Below are 17,632 nucleotides of genomic sequence, written 5' to 3'. Positions count from 1 at the left end.
AATTTCGTGGACAATCATCACAGAAGTGTAGGACTGGAAAGAACTTCAATAGGTCATCTAGTCCATTCCCCTGCACTCAGGACAGGACTAAGTAATAGCTAGACCATTCCTGACAGTGGTTTGTCTAACCTGTTTTTACAAACCACCTATGATGGAGATTCCACAACCTCCCTAGGCAATTTCTTCCAGCGCTTAACCATCCTGACAGAAAGTTTTTCCTAATGTCCAACCTAATCCTCCCTTGCTGCAGATTAAGCTCATTGCTTCTTGTCCTGTCCTCAGTTAAGGTGAATAATTTTTCATTCTGCTTCTTGTAACAACCTTTTATGTACTTGAAAACTGTTATCATGCCTGCCCCCAATTCAGTCTTCTCTTCTCCAGATTTAAACAAATCCATTTTTTTTTCAATCTTTCCTCATAGGTCATGTTTTCTAGACCTTTAATCATTTTTGTTGCTCTCCTCTGGACTTTCTCCAATTTGTCCACCTCCTTCCTGAAATGTGGCACCCAGAACCAGACTGAGGCCTTATCAGTGCAGAGTAGAGTGGAAGAATTACTTTTCGTGCCTTGCTTATGGAATGATGTTCTGCGATGTATCAAGGGAGGATGTTCTGGGATGTTCTGATGATGACAATAATAGCTTATAACTACGTGATTGCACGTGTATCACTAATGGGAGTTATCCATTCATATGAAGGGCAGAATGGACACCTATATTCATTTTCAGGTGACATTAACAAACAGAGCCAACTGTTTCAAAATGATACATGAAGAATTCCTTACCTGTCCGGTAGACAAAATTGCCTTCAGTCTCTGATGATGATGGGGACACCAATTCCTCCTCAAATTCGTTGGAACTAAATGAACCAGAATGATTCCTTTGTCTCGTTTTTTCCATCATGGCTGCATTAGTAGCCATGACATGTCTCAGTGAGTCATTTAGGTAACGATTCAATAAGCTGCTTTTGTATTTGGGAGGTGACACATAATCCTCATTGGCACTTGTCTCTGGTCTCACTCCTGTTTTTATCACCGAATTTTCAGTTTTAATCACAGTGTGGTGAACTGGTTTGTTATATCCCCCTTCATTGATATGGTTTCTTGGAGGATTTTCCCCATCTGAAGAAGAAAGATATGTAATGGTTTATATAATATTATAGATCATCCTTATCTGTACATCTTTAAATACATATAACGTGATTAAAGCTAGGCAAATAACATAACTATTTCTCAATTAATTTCACTTTTTTCTGTTCACAAATTGTCCATGAGCAGATCATGATCTTCTCAAATGTTTTAGCTATTCTAAATTATTTTCTAAACAATTTTATAAATAATGTTTGGTACGTAACTTTTAGATGAACAATGCACTCCATGCATTTGATATTTGAAATCTGAACAGTCAACTAAATCGCATGGTATCGTTCAATACCCTGATTTGACTAGCTTAATTCTTAACATTGTGTTTGCTAAGAATTATGAATTTGAAATTCATTTCCCATGAACACTCTGAAATATTTGCTTAAAATTTGCTCTTTAAACAATATTCCTGCAACTAAACTTTTATGGAAAGGGGACACAAAAGAAACACATGTGCAGATGAAACAAATTCATTTAAAGGCAAACAAATATTTCCATAAATGTTTTGTGGCATTGGCTCATTTGTAATATGACTACAGTGGATAAATACATATATCATGTGTCAAAATTATTGAAATGTATGATTACTATCAACATTCAGGAAACATAAGTAGAGTGCCATATAAAACTTTTTCACAGCACTGAACTTTCATTTTGCTGAGGAGAGGAAATGTGAAGGAATTTTCCAAAGACTGCTATGATCGCACTACAAACCAAATCCTGCTCACCTTACTATGTGAGAAGTTCAACTGAAGTTAATCAGACAACTTTTGTTAATAAAGTGACCATGATTTGGCCCTACCGGCATATATCACATAAACATAGGAACATTAAGGCCCTTTGATTTCAATTAGACTAACCAAGTCCTTAAAGCTATGCACATTTTAAAGTGTTTTGCTGTACTAGGACCTAAAGGAGTAGGGCTGTTATTTAATATACAAAGAACTAAGCATTATTTTGTCTAACAATAACATACAGCAAGGACAAACAAACCTAATGTATGGCTAGATTCTCTCCCCAAGTTAAACTATGTAATCCTATTAACTATAGTGGAGTTACATGTGTATAACTGCAAACAGAATTTGGCGTACAGCTCATGAAAAATAAAGCCTATGGCACTGAAAGCTTTTTGTGAAAGATCGGAATCCTTTCTGAACAGTCTGATATTTTCTAGTTTCATATAGAAATATGGAACAAAGTTAACATAAAAAAATCAACAAACCTTCAGAACACGAATCATCACTGCTTACACTAAGTCTTTCAGCATTTCCTTGAACATATTTGTTGTACAACTTTATTCGTAAAGCCCAGCTGAGATCTGGTTGCCGGACTGTATTCTTTAGGCGACGTCTTGCATTGGCAAACCAGTTTGATACCTACATAAAAACAAATGCAATGGTTTTCCTCAAAAAAAAATTACAAATCTAATCTGCTAATTGTTTTACAAGTTTCAGGTATGCTTTGTGAAAATTTAATGACTGAAATGTATTCACATGCATCAAGGCCCAAGTGCGTGTTAAACTCAATTAATGAGAATGGAGAATTTTGCCCGAGACAGGAATGCAGAATCAGGCCTTCAGTTGGCAAATACTCTTTCTGAAGAGTTAGCAAGCACTTATTGCTAATAATAATCAGTTTTAATTCAACTCTTCCATAATTTTCCTTTTATATTAATTTCAGCATCTTTGTGAAAAGATCGTATGCTGAAATTTTAATAAGTATCTCGAATATAATATTCATTTTTTTAATTAATGTTAGATCATCTACTAGTTGACACTGTAACATCTATTCTTAGACTATAAAGTATGTGCATAATAAAAGAGTAAAATATAAACCCGTTTCAATATGTTGATATAAATAACTAAATTCTGCCCTTTGCTATGCTGGCACATTATGACTGATGAGAAGAAGGTAAAGGGAGCAGCGTGTAGGGAACATACCACATTTAGTATTGGTCTACACTGGGGGGGGGGCTCGATCTAAGATACGCTACTTCAGCTACGTGAATAGCGTAGCTAAAGTCGAAGTGTCTTAGATCGATTTACCTCTCATCGTCATGGCGCGGGATCAACGTCCGCAGCTCCCGCTGTTGACTCCGCTACCGCCGTTCGTGCTGGTAGAGTTCCGGAGTCGACGGGAGCGCTTTTGGGGATCGATATATCGCATCTAGATGAGACGCGATACATCGATCCCTGAGAAATCAATCGCTACCCGCTGATACGGCAGGTAGTCTAGACATACCCTTACAGTCACTGCAGAAACCTAGACATTGATCTATAGATAATTATCCAAAACAATTTTTTTCGAAGAGTAAGATATGACAAAATGGACAAAAATTATTTAACACATGTGCAGTGCCTTTTGATATACACTGGCTCCAAGAAGTGAGGCTAAAAAAGAGAGGGTTGCAATATTGTGTAGTACCTTGTGTGTTAATGAAATGAAAAAGCATGTTACACATGCTATAGACTCTGACAAGTCATCTATGTTGTGCAAACATTCCAGACATGATCCCATGTGTTTACAGTGACTTTGAATAGTAACGGTTGCAGTATTTGGGCAAATGCTGACTTTGATTTCACTTTCACTTAAATGAGTGTAAAACTGGAGAAACTCGATTGATGTCAGCGTAAGTAAAGAGAGTCAAGCTGCCTATGTTCTAGAAATGTGGAAATAGAAACTGATCATGTCGAAGGACTTTAGAGTGCAGCTTACTTCTGCCAGGGTTAACTGTATTTTCATTGGCTCTCTTCAGAAAGGATGCAAAGCATTGTTACTTGAAAAGCAGAATGTGAGGGATCTCTCGATTGTCTAAAAAGCCCTCCCCTATTTTTGTGCTGTGAGAGTCCTAACACAGAGAGCAGTAGAATAGGTGATTCACACTGATTTCAGCACTATAGCAGGGCCTATTACCCTGCAAAGCCAGCTATTTCATGTTTAATCACCTGTAGCCATGTAGTAATTGTATCAGCAATCATAAGATAAAGGGGTAAGGAATGGATAGCAGAAATGCAAGAGACCTACAGGCCTAGACCTATAACAGGAGCTCAAGCAGTTAGCGTAAGGTCTTACAGTGTGATAGGAGTAGTTACTCAATAAGTTAGCATAAGAAAGTAAACTAACAATGACCTTAAATCACAAGGTGGCATAAGACTTTGTTTATTGTTTTGTAATAGTCACAAGTGTTTCAAACTGCAGGTAAGTGACCACAAGAAGGCAGTTTGTATCAGATTAGAGTATTTTAGGAGGGAACATTATCAGATGTTCAGATGCAGATAACCATAGTAATCCAATTGATGTATATGTTAATAAGCATTGCTTCATTAATATATTCACCTATAGAATAAGGGCACCCCAATATTATGAGGGGGAATAAGTTAAGATATGGTAAAGGAGGGAAGAGCTATGTATACATATGCATGAATACCATCAAGGGCTATAAAACATCTGGTCTCAGGCACAGCCTTTGGAGTTCTTCATCGGCATGCCAGAGACAGACTAAAATCTGTCTCAACATCTAGAAGCTTTCCCCAAGTATATTCCTGTGATGGTGACAGCCACCTTGAAAATACTATATTACATCACTTTACTTGTTGGGATTGGTTTACTTATTGGACTAATTATTTTAATAATAAAACTTTTACAGTTACAGAAAGTCTTCCCTGACTGGGAATGTTGTTGTCACTGCCATGACCCAGGGGGCTTCCAAAGCAGCAATTCTGGTAATACTGTGCCTGATCTTGGGACAAGAACCTACCAAATTTCAGAGTGTTCATTGGAGATTTTAAATCAATAACTAGTCAATTATAGATTCATAGATTCTAGGACTGGAAGGGACCTCAAGAGGTCATCGAGTCCAGTCCCCTGCCCTCATGGCAAAACCAAATACTGCCTAGACCATCCCTGATAGTCATTTGTCTAACCTACTCTTAAATATTTCCAGAGACAGGCAATTTATTTCCCTAGGCAATTTATTCCAGTGTTTAACCACCCTGACATCTAACCACCAATAACTCAGTGGTCCCCAATGCAGTGCCCGTGGGTGCCCTGGCGCCTGCCAGGGCATCTATGTGTGCCCGCGTACTGTCCGGTGGACGAGCATCCACCAAAATGCTGCCAAGAAGCAGCAGCATCCAGAGGCACTGCCGCCAAAATGCTGTTGATTTTTGGCGGCAACACCTCTGGATGACACTGCTTGTTGGCGGCATTTCACCGGTGATGCCTATTGATGTTGCCGCTTCTCGGTGGTATTTCAGAGGATGCTCATCCACCGGCCATGGTCCTCGGTGGCTCGTCATCCGGCACCCACCAGACAAAAAAGATTGGGGACCACTGCAATAACTAATCAACAGATCAGGCAACACACCAGATAGCAGCCTATTATCAGAAAGCTGCAGTGTGGATCGCAAAGATGGATTTGGCCTAGTTTGTAATCCAGCTCTTGCGGGAAAGTATATAAACATCATACAAGTAGCTAGCTAATTATTTTGATCACTAATCCATTTAAGGGTGATTATGAGGAAAATAAACACTACCTGTTTAATTACAAGTAAAATTTTGGTTCAGCTTTCTATCTAGAACTTAGTAGAGACTTGTTAAGCCTGTCACTTTGATTTTACTTAAATCCTATTTTACATGAAACAGGGCTCCACAGCAAGCACCCTGAGCTCTGGATCAGCACTCTAAAGCCACATTCATTGCTTTACAAGCCCTGTCATTTGCTGTTAGGAGTTAGGAGACCAAAACTGTAGCTGGAACTGGCAGAGAAGACTAAGTAATCTTTGTTCTGCTCCAAGGCTGCTTGTTTACATTCATCATATTGACACAGCAATCATTATAGTAAACCAGAAGGGATATACTGGAATCCATCCACCTTCTAATGCAGTTAAACTGATTCCAGACTGTTCAGATAAAACTTTGGTCACCTGACTTCCACAGAATTTAGTATAATTCTAGATTCATATGTTCAATAATAGAGACTGATTGATTTGGGGTCCAGTTGAATATTTTAACAGTTTGTGCGATGCTTAAGAAAACTGACCATTTTCTCAGCATCCCATGAGAAACATATTGTTGTCAAGCCAAGCCTACACAGATCACCATGGTGCTATCAGATTGCCACATACAACAATGGTGTGACTCTTGCATGAAAGCAATTAGATTTAACTAAAGTGATTTACACTATCCATTTATTGAAAACCTGACAGCAAACACTGTGGATACATTCTTTCCATGCCAACTTCAAACATTTTTCATATTAACATGAACTGTATATTCATATTTTAAGCCTTCCGGTATGAGAGGATTAAATAATAATATACAACTGTTAAGAAATAATCTTAACTCAGCATTTATAAAAGAGTCTTTTCCCAAACGTATAGTATTACAGATCCTGCTTCAGAAATACACCCCAGCTATTGACTTCCCCTCAGATGACTATACACACAGATTCTGAATGGAAATACAAGAATGCTCACTAATGCTGAATGAAGGTTAGGCCTATCCACCTAACAGTTCCTAAAATACAGTGGGTGAAATCCTGGCCCTGTTAAAGTCAAAGAGAGTTTTGACACTAACTTTAACTGGGGCAGGAATTCATCGTATATCCATATGTATTCATTCAAATGTTGCATGTCATGTGTCCCAACAAGTCTGTTATCCTATGGCCTGTGTTATACAGGAGGTCAAACGAGATAATCAGAGTGGTTCCTTCTGACTTTATAATCTATTAATCTGTCTGCAAATATCATTACCACTGTTTTTTAGTATTTATTATAAAAGGAAGTACCCTAAACTAACTACACTCAAGCACCTATTAAGATGGTCATGAATTATATTACGCTATGTAAACGAAAAATCTTAGCAAACAAAAAAAAAATTTGCTTACAAGACACGGTGAGAAGAAATTTGTATTAGAATTCAACCAATGACTAAGTATTGATACTACTGTCTCCCTAATTATGCATAATAATAATAATCATAGTCATAGTATTAAAACAAGAGCCTCATGTATAACCAAGAAAAAAGAGGTGGAATTACCATAAATATGTTTCTCAGCCTTGTAGAAATTCCCCAGAATGGTCAAAAGTATTTACACTGGCACCCAAGAAATACTGACCCTTTGGCTTTACCTCTGAAAAAATTATTCTAATTTATTGTGCTTTTCTACTTAAGAAGAGCGAAGGATGTAGAAGAGGGATAATAGGCAAATGTTCCCTTTCCCCCAAATAAATTATGTCACAGACATGCTTGTGTAAATGGTAATATTATTAAATCCACAGCAGCACATGACCAGTATATTAATCTTGCTATGGCAAATAACTTCTTATTAAACAATAAAGCCATTCATATTTCCTTTTGGAAAGAATATGCAGTCGTTTTTCTTTTTTATTTCACAAGAATATTTAAACTAAAATTTAAAATAAAATAAATCAAATGCTGTGGTAATAGTGCAAATGAAAACATAACATATTCATGGCAAATTAACAGAACAAATTGGTGGATTCCAAACTGGAGTCTAATCGGTGGGGTAAAATGTAAGACGGCTTTTAGAAGTACATTGCTTTCTATACTTCTGCCTTTGCAATTCTGGGAGTATAATGTGCTGAACTGCTAGGCCAAACACACCCAGTGCAATCCTATTGACTTTACTGGGGTTGTTTAGGTATATATCAGCACAGAATTTTGCCCCGTGTGTTTTTTATTAGTGATTAGAAATAAAGGAACTTCATAATACCTTCCAAACGCTAGCTCTTCATACAAGTCTGTCTTTATTTCCTAAGTTTCTAGGGACTAGGAATAGAACAAACCTCCTTTTAATTTCACAGCACCAACAGACAAAGAATTAGTAAAATGATGGAAATTAATTTAAAAAACAACAACTGTGAGGTAGCGGAGGGAATTAAAATAGCAGGACACTCGAAAATGGCCCAAAATCTGGCCAGAAAGATATTACCCTAATAATACCCCCTTTTCTGCTTCATATGATCCTGTAGAAGCCCTATTGTGCAAATTCTGCATTTTGGAGGTTTGCATATTTGGAGAGAGTGGGTGAGATGTAGACTGGGCATAGCCTGGGGACAGTCACTCTACTGTATTCAGCATCACCTGCCAGCCAACTGTGGCGGAAATATATGCAGGCATGAACGCTGATCCTGTAAAGTTAAGTAGTAAATTCTTATAGGTTTCTTCTCCATGTTTGCAAACACTATGTGTGGGAGCAGACAGGTGCAGGCAGGGAGACACTGGCAGCACAACTCCACCTGTAATATTCTGGAGTCCAGAACACAGCACAGAGGGGCTGGACTTCAGTGCAGATGCACCTACATGTATGGAATTATTTGTCATTCTTGGAATCTCTGCAGGGTTGTTGCAAGGTAATCATTCAGGAAAACAATACCACCCAATAAAACCAATTGGATAATTCCGTAGATACACTGTTGGCGGAAACTCAAGGGTTTTTAAAGTATCTTTTGACCACCCATCGGATTGTCAATACAGGGTGTGAACTAAGTCTGTCTGCAACTGAAGGTGAAACAGCTTCAGCAGACAATAAGCTTGAAATACTAGTGAGAACATGACTACTATGAACATAGGCTGATATTCTAGGTGATAACAAAGGATGCTGTAAAGCACCGAGAAACTGAATTGATGAACTGGAAAAAAAGCTAAGATGAAATGTAAGACTGCTTAGAAAATTTGAAGGAATGCAGTCAGGAAAAAACATTACATGTCTTGGCATTTGGTATTACTAGTTTAGAAGGGCACTTATACAATATCCTGTTTGATACATCTGGAATGTGCAACTCTTGGAATGAGAAACAAAATTTTCAAACAGATACAAATATATGGCCCGGAATCTGCTCTTTGTTATCCCACTCTCAATTCAAAGTAACTCCACTGACTTCAGATTTACACCAGTGTGTCTGAGATCAAAACCTGGTTCTGTGTGTTTAATGCTCAAGGTTCAACTATTTTGATCTGGATTACAGTCTTGTTCTTTTTTGTCATTTGAAAAGCATATATGGGATATTGTTGTTTTATTCTTCCAGGTGCAGGAATTACTGTGGATGCCAGACATATATATTTATCTCTCATATAGATGCTATGGTGCTTCTGGATTAAAATAATACTGTACCTGAATTATGGGAAAAACAGATGGAGTTTCTCTTTGATCATGTGCTTCTGTATATTAAGATAATAACGGGTTTGCATGATTCTTTAAAATGTGATTTTCACATAAAATGCCTAGGTCAAATTCAAACCCAGTGTAACTCTGGTGAAGTCAATGGCCAGGGATTAATTTAGCTCGATATTATTCTTTTACTCTGCATCCTACTTAGAATATAAATTCTGTGGAATAGGGGCCAGGTCTCACTCCATGTTTGTACAGCCTCTATCACAATTGGGGCTTGTGATTGCTACTATCATGTAAATATTAAACAATATCGATCCAATACAGTTTGCTTTATACAGTTCATTTGTGGCACTTCTAAAGAAAAACAGAGAAATTTTTCTAATATACCAGCTATATGAAATGATATTTTCTCCACACATGTATTCTGAAAATATTTTAAGTCTCATGTAAAAATATTGAAATGTTCTAAGAGGTGCAGCCCAATAATAGTCATATTAAGCTGTTGTAAGTTATAGTTATGTAATCATATTTAAAAATTCAGAGTGATCCTTTCATACCTGTTTTTTAAAAATGAGATATGCTGTTTTAACTATATCTTCCAGTTATGGCATTTTCCAGGATGTTAATATTATTTTGGTCAAAGCTATGTTGCATTCACTAGTGCATGCATTCCACACACATACAAAAGAGGTACCGTCTTCCAATCATAGTTCATAGTACAGTCTTCCTTGAGGGAACATGCAAACTAATATTGGATTCCTATCTCCTTCCTACTTTTCTAATATTTTATGATATTTTGCTACACAATGTAATCTGCTAAGTGGCACCTAATGCACACGGTGGAGTACTGAGGCCTTGACCCTGCAGAGACATGCACACATGCTTATCTTTATGCACCATGATGAGTCGAGAAAATCATTCAGAATGTGTAAGTCTTTGCAGGATCAGAGCCTGAGATAGCACCACCCCACAGCTGATACCATGTAACTCCATCATTTAACAGATGGTGCCAGATGAAAAATGAAAATAAAAGGAAGATTTACAAATCCTTGGGAGCCAATCCTATACTCCTTTCTCTTGACACAACCGTCATGAATTTCAATGGGAGTTTTTCCCAGGTAAGTAAAATCAGATAGGCACCCACATCTTGCTAGATCTTATAAAGATCATTTGTATACACAGTCTTGTGAAAATGGGAAAGTCAGAATCATTAGCTGCAGGTACCCTTTGTGTGTAATGGGTGTAATAGTAGTAGTAGTGGTCTCTGTAATTAGGAGTGGATAGCTTTTTCCATTCTATCCCATTTTCATATGGGAAATGAACAGCTAGTCATCACTTTCTGAAACATTTGATTTTTGTGCTAAAAATCTTCCATGCTTAATGGTTGCCTTAAGAGGATTTTTAAAGACTAAGCAAAATTGCTTTTATGAATGAGATGATTAACAAATATACCCCTTTCTCACAAAAAAAGGAATCTCTTACAACTTGTGTTTTAAGAGTTCTACCATCAGCATGAATGAAGTTAGAAAGTTCAAACGTGGTAGGGAAATAGTCCTCTTTGAGAGGAAGTATTTATGGTTTGGTTCTGAATGAGTTAAACAAGTGCCGGGAGTCCTTGCCTCATTCTTTGTTCCTGAGACCTCTCCTGCCCCCAGCTAGACCTTTCAAGGTGTGAGTGGGCTGAGCTACGGACTTTGCAAGAGACACCTGTCTCAGTTACTAAGGTGAGCACTGGTGTTACAGAGGGGGTAGCCAATTACTTGCATAGTGCGGAGGGGGGTTTCTTATTACATATATTCCCACAGCATTGGAGAGAGACACTCCATACTATGGAAATTCTATCTAACAAGGTGTTATGAGTATGTGACCGTTTGTTCAGTGCACAGAATTCAAGAAATGCAAGCTGAGGTGACACGTGCGTGTACCGCGTGTGCACACCTTACAACGGAGTCTTTAATTAGGTGATCACTTCGCATTTTCAAATAGGCCAGTATAAACCGCACCCAAACTAGAGTGTTTGGTCAGCCTCCTTAACAGGCTTCCAGTGTAGGTTTGTGGGTGCCCGCATGTATTGCTTCCTGTGTGTTAAATATTTCACACCCAACCGGTGTCAGGCCTCCAGCTCTCTGTCAGCACCTGGGGGGTGCGAGGGGGATACGTGGCCCTACATTTTCACCCCACGGAGAGTGTCACACGAGGGAGGCTGGCGCCCGGCGGCTGTGCAGAGCCAGTGGATGGACACCGCCGGTGCCTGATTCTGGCTGCTTTCCCTGCCAGTGCGCGGGGTTACCTGCACCAGGGTCATCTGGGAGCCAAGGGCCAGCAGGATCTTCTCGGTCTTGGTGGGGTAGGGGTTGTCCCGGTGCTTGTACAGCCACTGCTTGAGCGGCCGGGCCATGTCCTGCAGCGCCTGCCTCTTGTGCCGCACCTTCCCGCTGCTCTGCCGGGCCCTGCACAGTGAGAGAGCGGCCCAGCCGGTTAGTAACTCGAGGGGGTCCTCTGCCAGCCGCCCTCCGCGCCCTCCCAGCTCCCAGCGATCGCTGCCGCGCAGGGGCCCCGGAGCCGGAGCTCGCTGCCCGAGAGCGGAGGACACAGTGTGTGTGCAAACGTGCGTATCACACCGCACCACTGATCTGTAGCGCTAGACACGTGTGTGTACACACACCGCACTATGCACTACAACCAGCGACAGGGGCGGGGGCAGCTACAACATCTATAAACCCACTCCCGAGCGATGTCTTCTTTGTGTGTGTTATGTATGCTTTGTGTGGGTGTAACACGTAGGGACATGCACGCCACTGCACATGCAAGCCATATATTTGCAGCAAAGGTCCTACAGCACATTCCTGCAAAACAAACAAGCAAAGCACTCCCATCCACTTCATCATGGTTTTCTAACATGAGTGAAATTAATCCCAAAGAATGATGACAAAACACTACGTAACAATACTTATATTGATTGTCACCTAAAAAGTGATGTATTCAGCAACCTCCATGTCTGTGCATTAAGACATGGGGCCAACTGCCTACAAGAAAATAGAACTTGCATTCCATACACCCACTCCTGTGCTCTGCATATTGCAGTTTGCATGTTTCTCCACTTTGTCCGAAGAAACAAACTCCTCAGATTTCCACGATGAAGTAGGAAAACTGTAGAAACGTTTCAGTGAGACGCACAAGCAGAAGGCTGACCTTGGGACAGCGAAGAGGGGAGGGAGGAATGTAAAACAGACAAAATAGAGATTGCAATACACAAATATTTAGTGCCTGCCATAAAAACCCAATGTCCTCCTAGCACACAAAAGAACGGGGGTGGCAAAGAGTTACATATAGCCGAGCTGAAGTATTAGATTGCTGAGTAACGTGAATTTCCACAAAGTGTTTGGCACATTAGCGGCTGTTATCAGGAGGTGTATGGTTTTCGGCATCTGCAAATAATATTTTTGGTAGGTTTGTAATCGGCCTTTTCCGCAGGTTTGCAAGATCTAAAGAAGCCTGTCTTGAGCACATTTAGCGTTTGAAAACATTGCAGCACCCCTTCCCTGCCTGGCTGACATCCGTTGTATCGCCACCAGAAATGTGTTCTTCTGTACAGCACGCTGGGAATGTACACTTACAAACCTGGCTAATCTCACTGAGTTAATGTGCCAGTGACAGACAATCCATTCATGCTACAACTTTAAGATGTTAAGCAGGTCCTGATTAATTGGTGCACAAACCCTTGTTAAATCAAGAGATCAGACAATCATTCTCTTGAAAACACACGTGTCATTTCTCAAATTTGCAGGCAAAAATCAGCATCTCGGATTTGAAAACAAACTAAAACAGGAAAAAGTGAAACGCTAGTTTAAAAGATTAAAAATGCTTAAGAAAATAAATAGAGGAAAGAATAAACCAAATTCAGAAGAACAAACATTCAGTCAGATTAAAAATATATTCCCAGGATATATTCTCAATGAAATGCCTGCTACGTCGTTAGCGGCTGCTACAGGGAATAGGAAGAAATGTGATTTTGGTGTTGTAGTTCCAGACGTTGTCGGAAGGTGTCGCTGTCTGGCTTCGCCAGCTACCTCCCATATTTTCCGGATTCTCTCGCCTGTTTCCTGCTCTTTTAAAACACTTTATTTAAAATCTATGTCTGAATCGGCTGGTAATAACATTTTGATGAAACATAATCTCTGCCCTACCAACCAGCAATGCAGTTAGAAGTATGAGCTTAGGCAATCTTTAAGGTGGAAATTCAGCAATAAAAATAGCTCTTCAGCATTTTTCATTTTCCTTATCTCTTTTAATGCCTTAATCCTTAGTTTGTAAATTTAACCAAAGATTAATCACATCAACACTACAAAGTATATTTTATTAGCCTTTTAAACTAACGAAACTTATTACTCTCCCTCCTCCTACACCATCTCCCTTTTCACCTGTTCCAGAACAAACATTAAACATCCGATGTTTTATCGTCAGGTGGATTTTTAGCACAACTCTGTGTCTAATACCAATATTCCCGGTCTTTGACGAGCTTTAATGAAAGAATAATTATTTTTAAATCCTCTTGCAAACATTGTAACAAAAAATAAAGTTTATTTTCTTGAGTTCAGCCAGTAAATTTAAAACAAAAACAAATTTGTAGACAGTTTGATTTACACTGTTAGACTTTCTTAAGGCTCCATTTGCTAAAAAGATCTCAAGATGTCACTTCCTAGAGCTTGTGTTTTATAGCTTGCCCTATTTGGCTGATTTAATACAATGCCATGAGAAAGGATCGTTTATAGAGAGGCTTTCCTTCTTGCTGGTCTGTTATTGCAGAGTTAATATTTGAAAACAAACAAACAAACAGGATAAAGACGTATTTTACCCCTTTTTGTATTTGCATTTTTAAAAAGTAGGAGATCAGTCATCCAAAACCAGAAGTACTGTACACTCGTTCACACATTCCAATAAAATAAGATTGACACTGCATTATCTACTACCGGAATTTGCACTATCCATAGCTGTGGAACTGGAATCTCAAGAGATTAAGGTTTAAAAAACATATTCACAATAACCAGTCAAACACTCGTTTGACACCGCTAGGTTGTGTTGTTATGTAGCGCTGCAAGAGTAACACAAATGACAGTGATCAGAATGAGGGCCATACCCTGTCCGCCTGTTCCGAAGACTGAGGTTGTCTTTAATTGAAGGGCTGTCGGGATTGTGCACTTCGGGGTGGTGTGGGCTGTCAATGACCCCCAGGTAAGGCCGGCTGTTACTTTCCCTTTCTTTGGCGTTTTCCTCAAAAAGCACTTGGCTGTTGAATTTGTTAAAGACTACGGTGTTCATGGTGTGGGGACTGGTGGTCGGCTGCAGTTTGCCTGGTTCTTCAGTTGCAGCAGACTCTGGTAAGTGGGAAACTTGCAGCTTGGATGTCCAGATGACTCGGATTGTGCTGGAAAGAAGCAGCATCGGGTTACTCGAGGAAATCAGTCATATCATAGTAATTATTTAAACACGAAAAACATCTAGGCGAACTTGGCAGGGAAGGAGCTGTCTGCTGCTGCTTTTGCTGCACACGGATCACTATAGGTCTCCATGTCCAGTCTGAATTGTTGCCCAGGTTGTGCAGCTGCTCTTTGTGCGTGAGAGCGGGTGTAGGCACAACTGCGTTCTGTGTTCCTGATTCTCATTGGAATTCCTGCCCCATCATCGCTTCTCCTGCTGTAAAATCGCCCCCGCAGGGTTATCTAAAAGCCTCCATCATCCGCGGGGCTCCCCAGGGTGTCGCAACAGCCTGGAGCTTCCCCTCTCCGCCCCCACCCCCCAGGGAATAAGGACACACATTGTTTTCATTACCGTAAAGCCTGAACGCTCGCTTTTACACAGAGCTTACCCGCGAGGAAGAACTACAGCGCAGGGCTCGTTACTAACTAAGCTCCGGAGCCATAAACTCATCTCCTGGAGGCTCTGCGGTGTGCGCTGCTATCTAGAGCTCACAAAGGCTGGACTGTGGGGCCTTCCTTCCACAGGGTGGGCAATGGCCCTTGTAAACGGGACTCAAGATCCTCAAAACACATACGCAGCCCGGGAGACAGAGCGCTCCGATCGCCCGGACACACAGCACAGGAGCCTCACGCTGTCGGGACACCAGTGTTTCCCGATTCACGGTGTGAGTGTGGGTAAAACACGGGAGATCCGCATCCCGGCGGGGCGAGGATTTAGGATCAGAGGAGATCAGGTGGAGGGGAAGCTGGAACCATAGCCCAGCGAGGCCCGGGGAAGGCGGCATGGGCATGGCAACCAGGGGTGCTGGAACAAGGGTGCTGCTGCACCCCCTGGCTTGAAGTGGTTTCCATCCTATACCCTGGTTACAGTTTGGTTCAATGGCTCTGGGCATCCCCACTCTACACATTGTCCCAGCGCCCCAGATGGCAGGGCCCAGAGAAGGGCGGGAAAGGGAACGGGTTACAAGCTTTGGTGTGTGGCCGAGTCTCTGGCTAATTACATCCCCCCTCTGGCACTAAGGTGAGCCTGGCCTATGTTTAAGAGGCTGGAAGAGCTGCGGAAGATAGCGCCGCTGGGCGCCCTCTTCTTGCAAATCCCAAGGCTTATCCATTAGCCCGCGGGCCAGGCAGGCTGACCGGTCCACTTAGCGCCATGAACTCGAACGACACGTTCTCGGAGAGGGGCGATGTCTTGTCTGGTGTCAAAGCCTATCTGGCCGACCCCTGCCCTGAGGCGATGTGTGGGAGAGTCCTGCGTGCCTTGGGGTTTGTTTTTAAAGCTGCCCCCTGCCCATCGCGACCCTCTCTTGTGTTGCAAAGAACAGCCCCCTTCCCGCTGCCGCTCCTGCCTCCCCTGCACCAGCCCAGGGAACCTGCAGCCCAGCCAGCCCGCCCTCGCCAGCTGCTGCCAGAGCTGCTGCGCGGAGAAATGTTTAAGTTACTGTACACAGCAATTAAAACACGGCCACTGTCAATATTTGCAAGGATGCCATTCAGACAGTATTTGGCTGCTGCGTGTGAAATATGACTAGATGTCTGAATCCACTAGCCTGGGACGTGCACACTGCTCCGAGTGTGTGTTTGCACACAGATACACACATTACAATTACACCGCTTCGGATTTTCCACAGCTCCTCCTTGCTTCTTCTTTGGGAGCTGCTCTGCCCCACCATCCATAACTGCCCTTTAAGCGCGGCAAAGGATCCATCATCTGTTCTACCCCCAAAGGGTTTGTTTGCCGACGTGCTTATTTTGCCCGGCCGCGCGATCAATCACATTTGCTTTCCTGTCCTAACCCCCTACAGAAAGCAAAGGCGTTTCCATGATCCAGCCGAGGTGTTTTCAGACATCGAGGGAGCAAAAAACACATCTGAATCTAACAAGCCAACTCTTCTGACACGGATTTTAAACACAAACTATTTGCCAGGGGCTTAACGGCACAAAATTACTTGCTAACATAATCCACTGGTGCCCAAGACACAGCTCCCAGGTGTATGTATCCAGCACAGCTAGGTCCATCCCGAGCTACAGCCCTATCCCCGGCACACATGGATTTTGCTTTACTTCCCCAATAGGGCAGGTCACATTCCAGAGCAAACTATCCTGCTGTTGTCAGTCCCAGCAGACAACACACACACGCACAGACACGTGGCTGACAACACCGAAGAACCGAAACCCGGGAAACCACCGGCTCTCCCTTTCCAGCAGCCCGGGAAGCGCTCAGCTCGGCCTGGCTGCGCGCGCGGCGCTAGCCCGGGAGACGTGCTTGCCAGGCAGGAGCCAGGAGGCCGGTTCAGCCGGGGGAAGGTCCCTCCCGCGGGGGTTCTGCACACACGGCAGCTAAGCAGCGGGGCAGAGCCGGGCTGCAGAGCCGCGCCAGCCGCCGGGCGGCGAGGAGACAATACCTGGTGCGGGCGGGGCCGCGGAGTCCGCTCTGTTGCGAATAATCCAGCTGGGTCCCTACTCCCCTTCCCACTCCCGCCACATGTTTGCTACACACACCGCCCGAGCTATGACCACACCGACAGCGGCAGCCGCTCCTCTTTATTTACCAAGCGGCAGGCACGGCCAGGCCCCGGAACATGAATCCCGAAGCCGTCTCATGTTTCCTAGCTGCGGAGCTCAGCCTGCGAACATCCTCCCATTGCGCTATCCACCTTCCGGGGCCGTGCAGAGGGGAGGCTACCGGGCTCCTCGGCGATTCTCCGCGGCGTCAGGCTGCGAAGAGACCTGCCCAGCTGGAGCCTCTTGCGCCTTATTTTTTTCTAGTTTTGCTCCTAAAATCCTCGGAGAACCCGCCCTTTCCCCCATCGCTTGCAAGGGAGCGAAGCCCCGCCGCGCTGCGCGCCTGGCTCCAGGGACCGGGGGACCTCGGGGC

At 42.4% G+C, this 17,632-nt stretch overlaps 1 protein-coding gene across 2 annotated transcripts in view; it reads right to left on the bottom strand.

Moving 5' to 3' along the window:
• MKX (mohawk homeobox) overlaps positions 1-17,201 on the bottom strand; it is a 57,613-nt gene extending 40,412 nt beyond the window's left edge. Inside the window, exons 1-5 of one of the 2 annotated variants that reach the window (XM_030549300.1) lie at positions 17,160-17,201; positions 14,415-14,702; positions 11,568-11,727; positions 2,363-2,516; positions 784-1,119 (exon numbers count right to left, since the gene is read on the bottom strand). In XM_030549300.1, coding sequence (XP_030405160.1) covers positions 784-1,119; positions 2,363-2,516; positions 11,568-11,727; positions 14,415-14,596 — 832 coding nt within the window. In that variant the 5' untranslated portion in view covers positions 14,597-14,702; positions 17,160-17,201. Of the gene's footprint in view, positions 1-783; positions 1,120-2,362; positions 2,517-11,567; positions 11,728-14,414; positions 14,703-17,159 lie in introns of those variants that run through there. The other variant, XM_030549299.1, reaches the window with a different exon arrangement.
• Between the last annotated feature and the right edge of the window lie 431 nt (positions 17,202-17,632).

This window comes from Gopherus evgoodei, chromosome 2, assembly GCF_007399415.2.
Source record: "Gopherus evgoodei ecotype Sinaloan lineage chromosome 2, rGopEvg1_v1.p, whole genome shotgun sequence".
Classification (NCBI taxonomy): Eukaryota; Metazoa; Chordata; order Testudines; family Testudinidae; genus Gopherus; species Gopherus evgoodei.
Note: the sequence above shows the minus strand (reverse complement) of the source record. Positions and strands in the feature narration are given on the sequence as shown.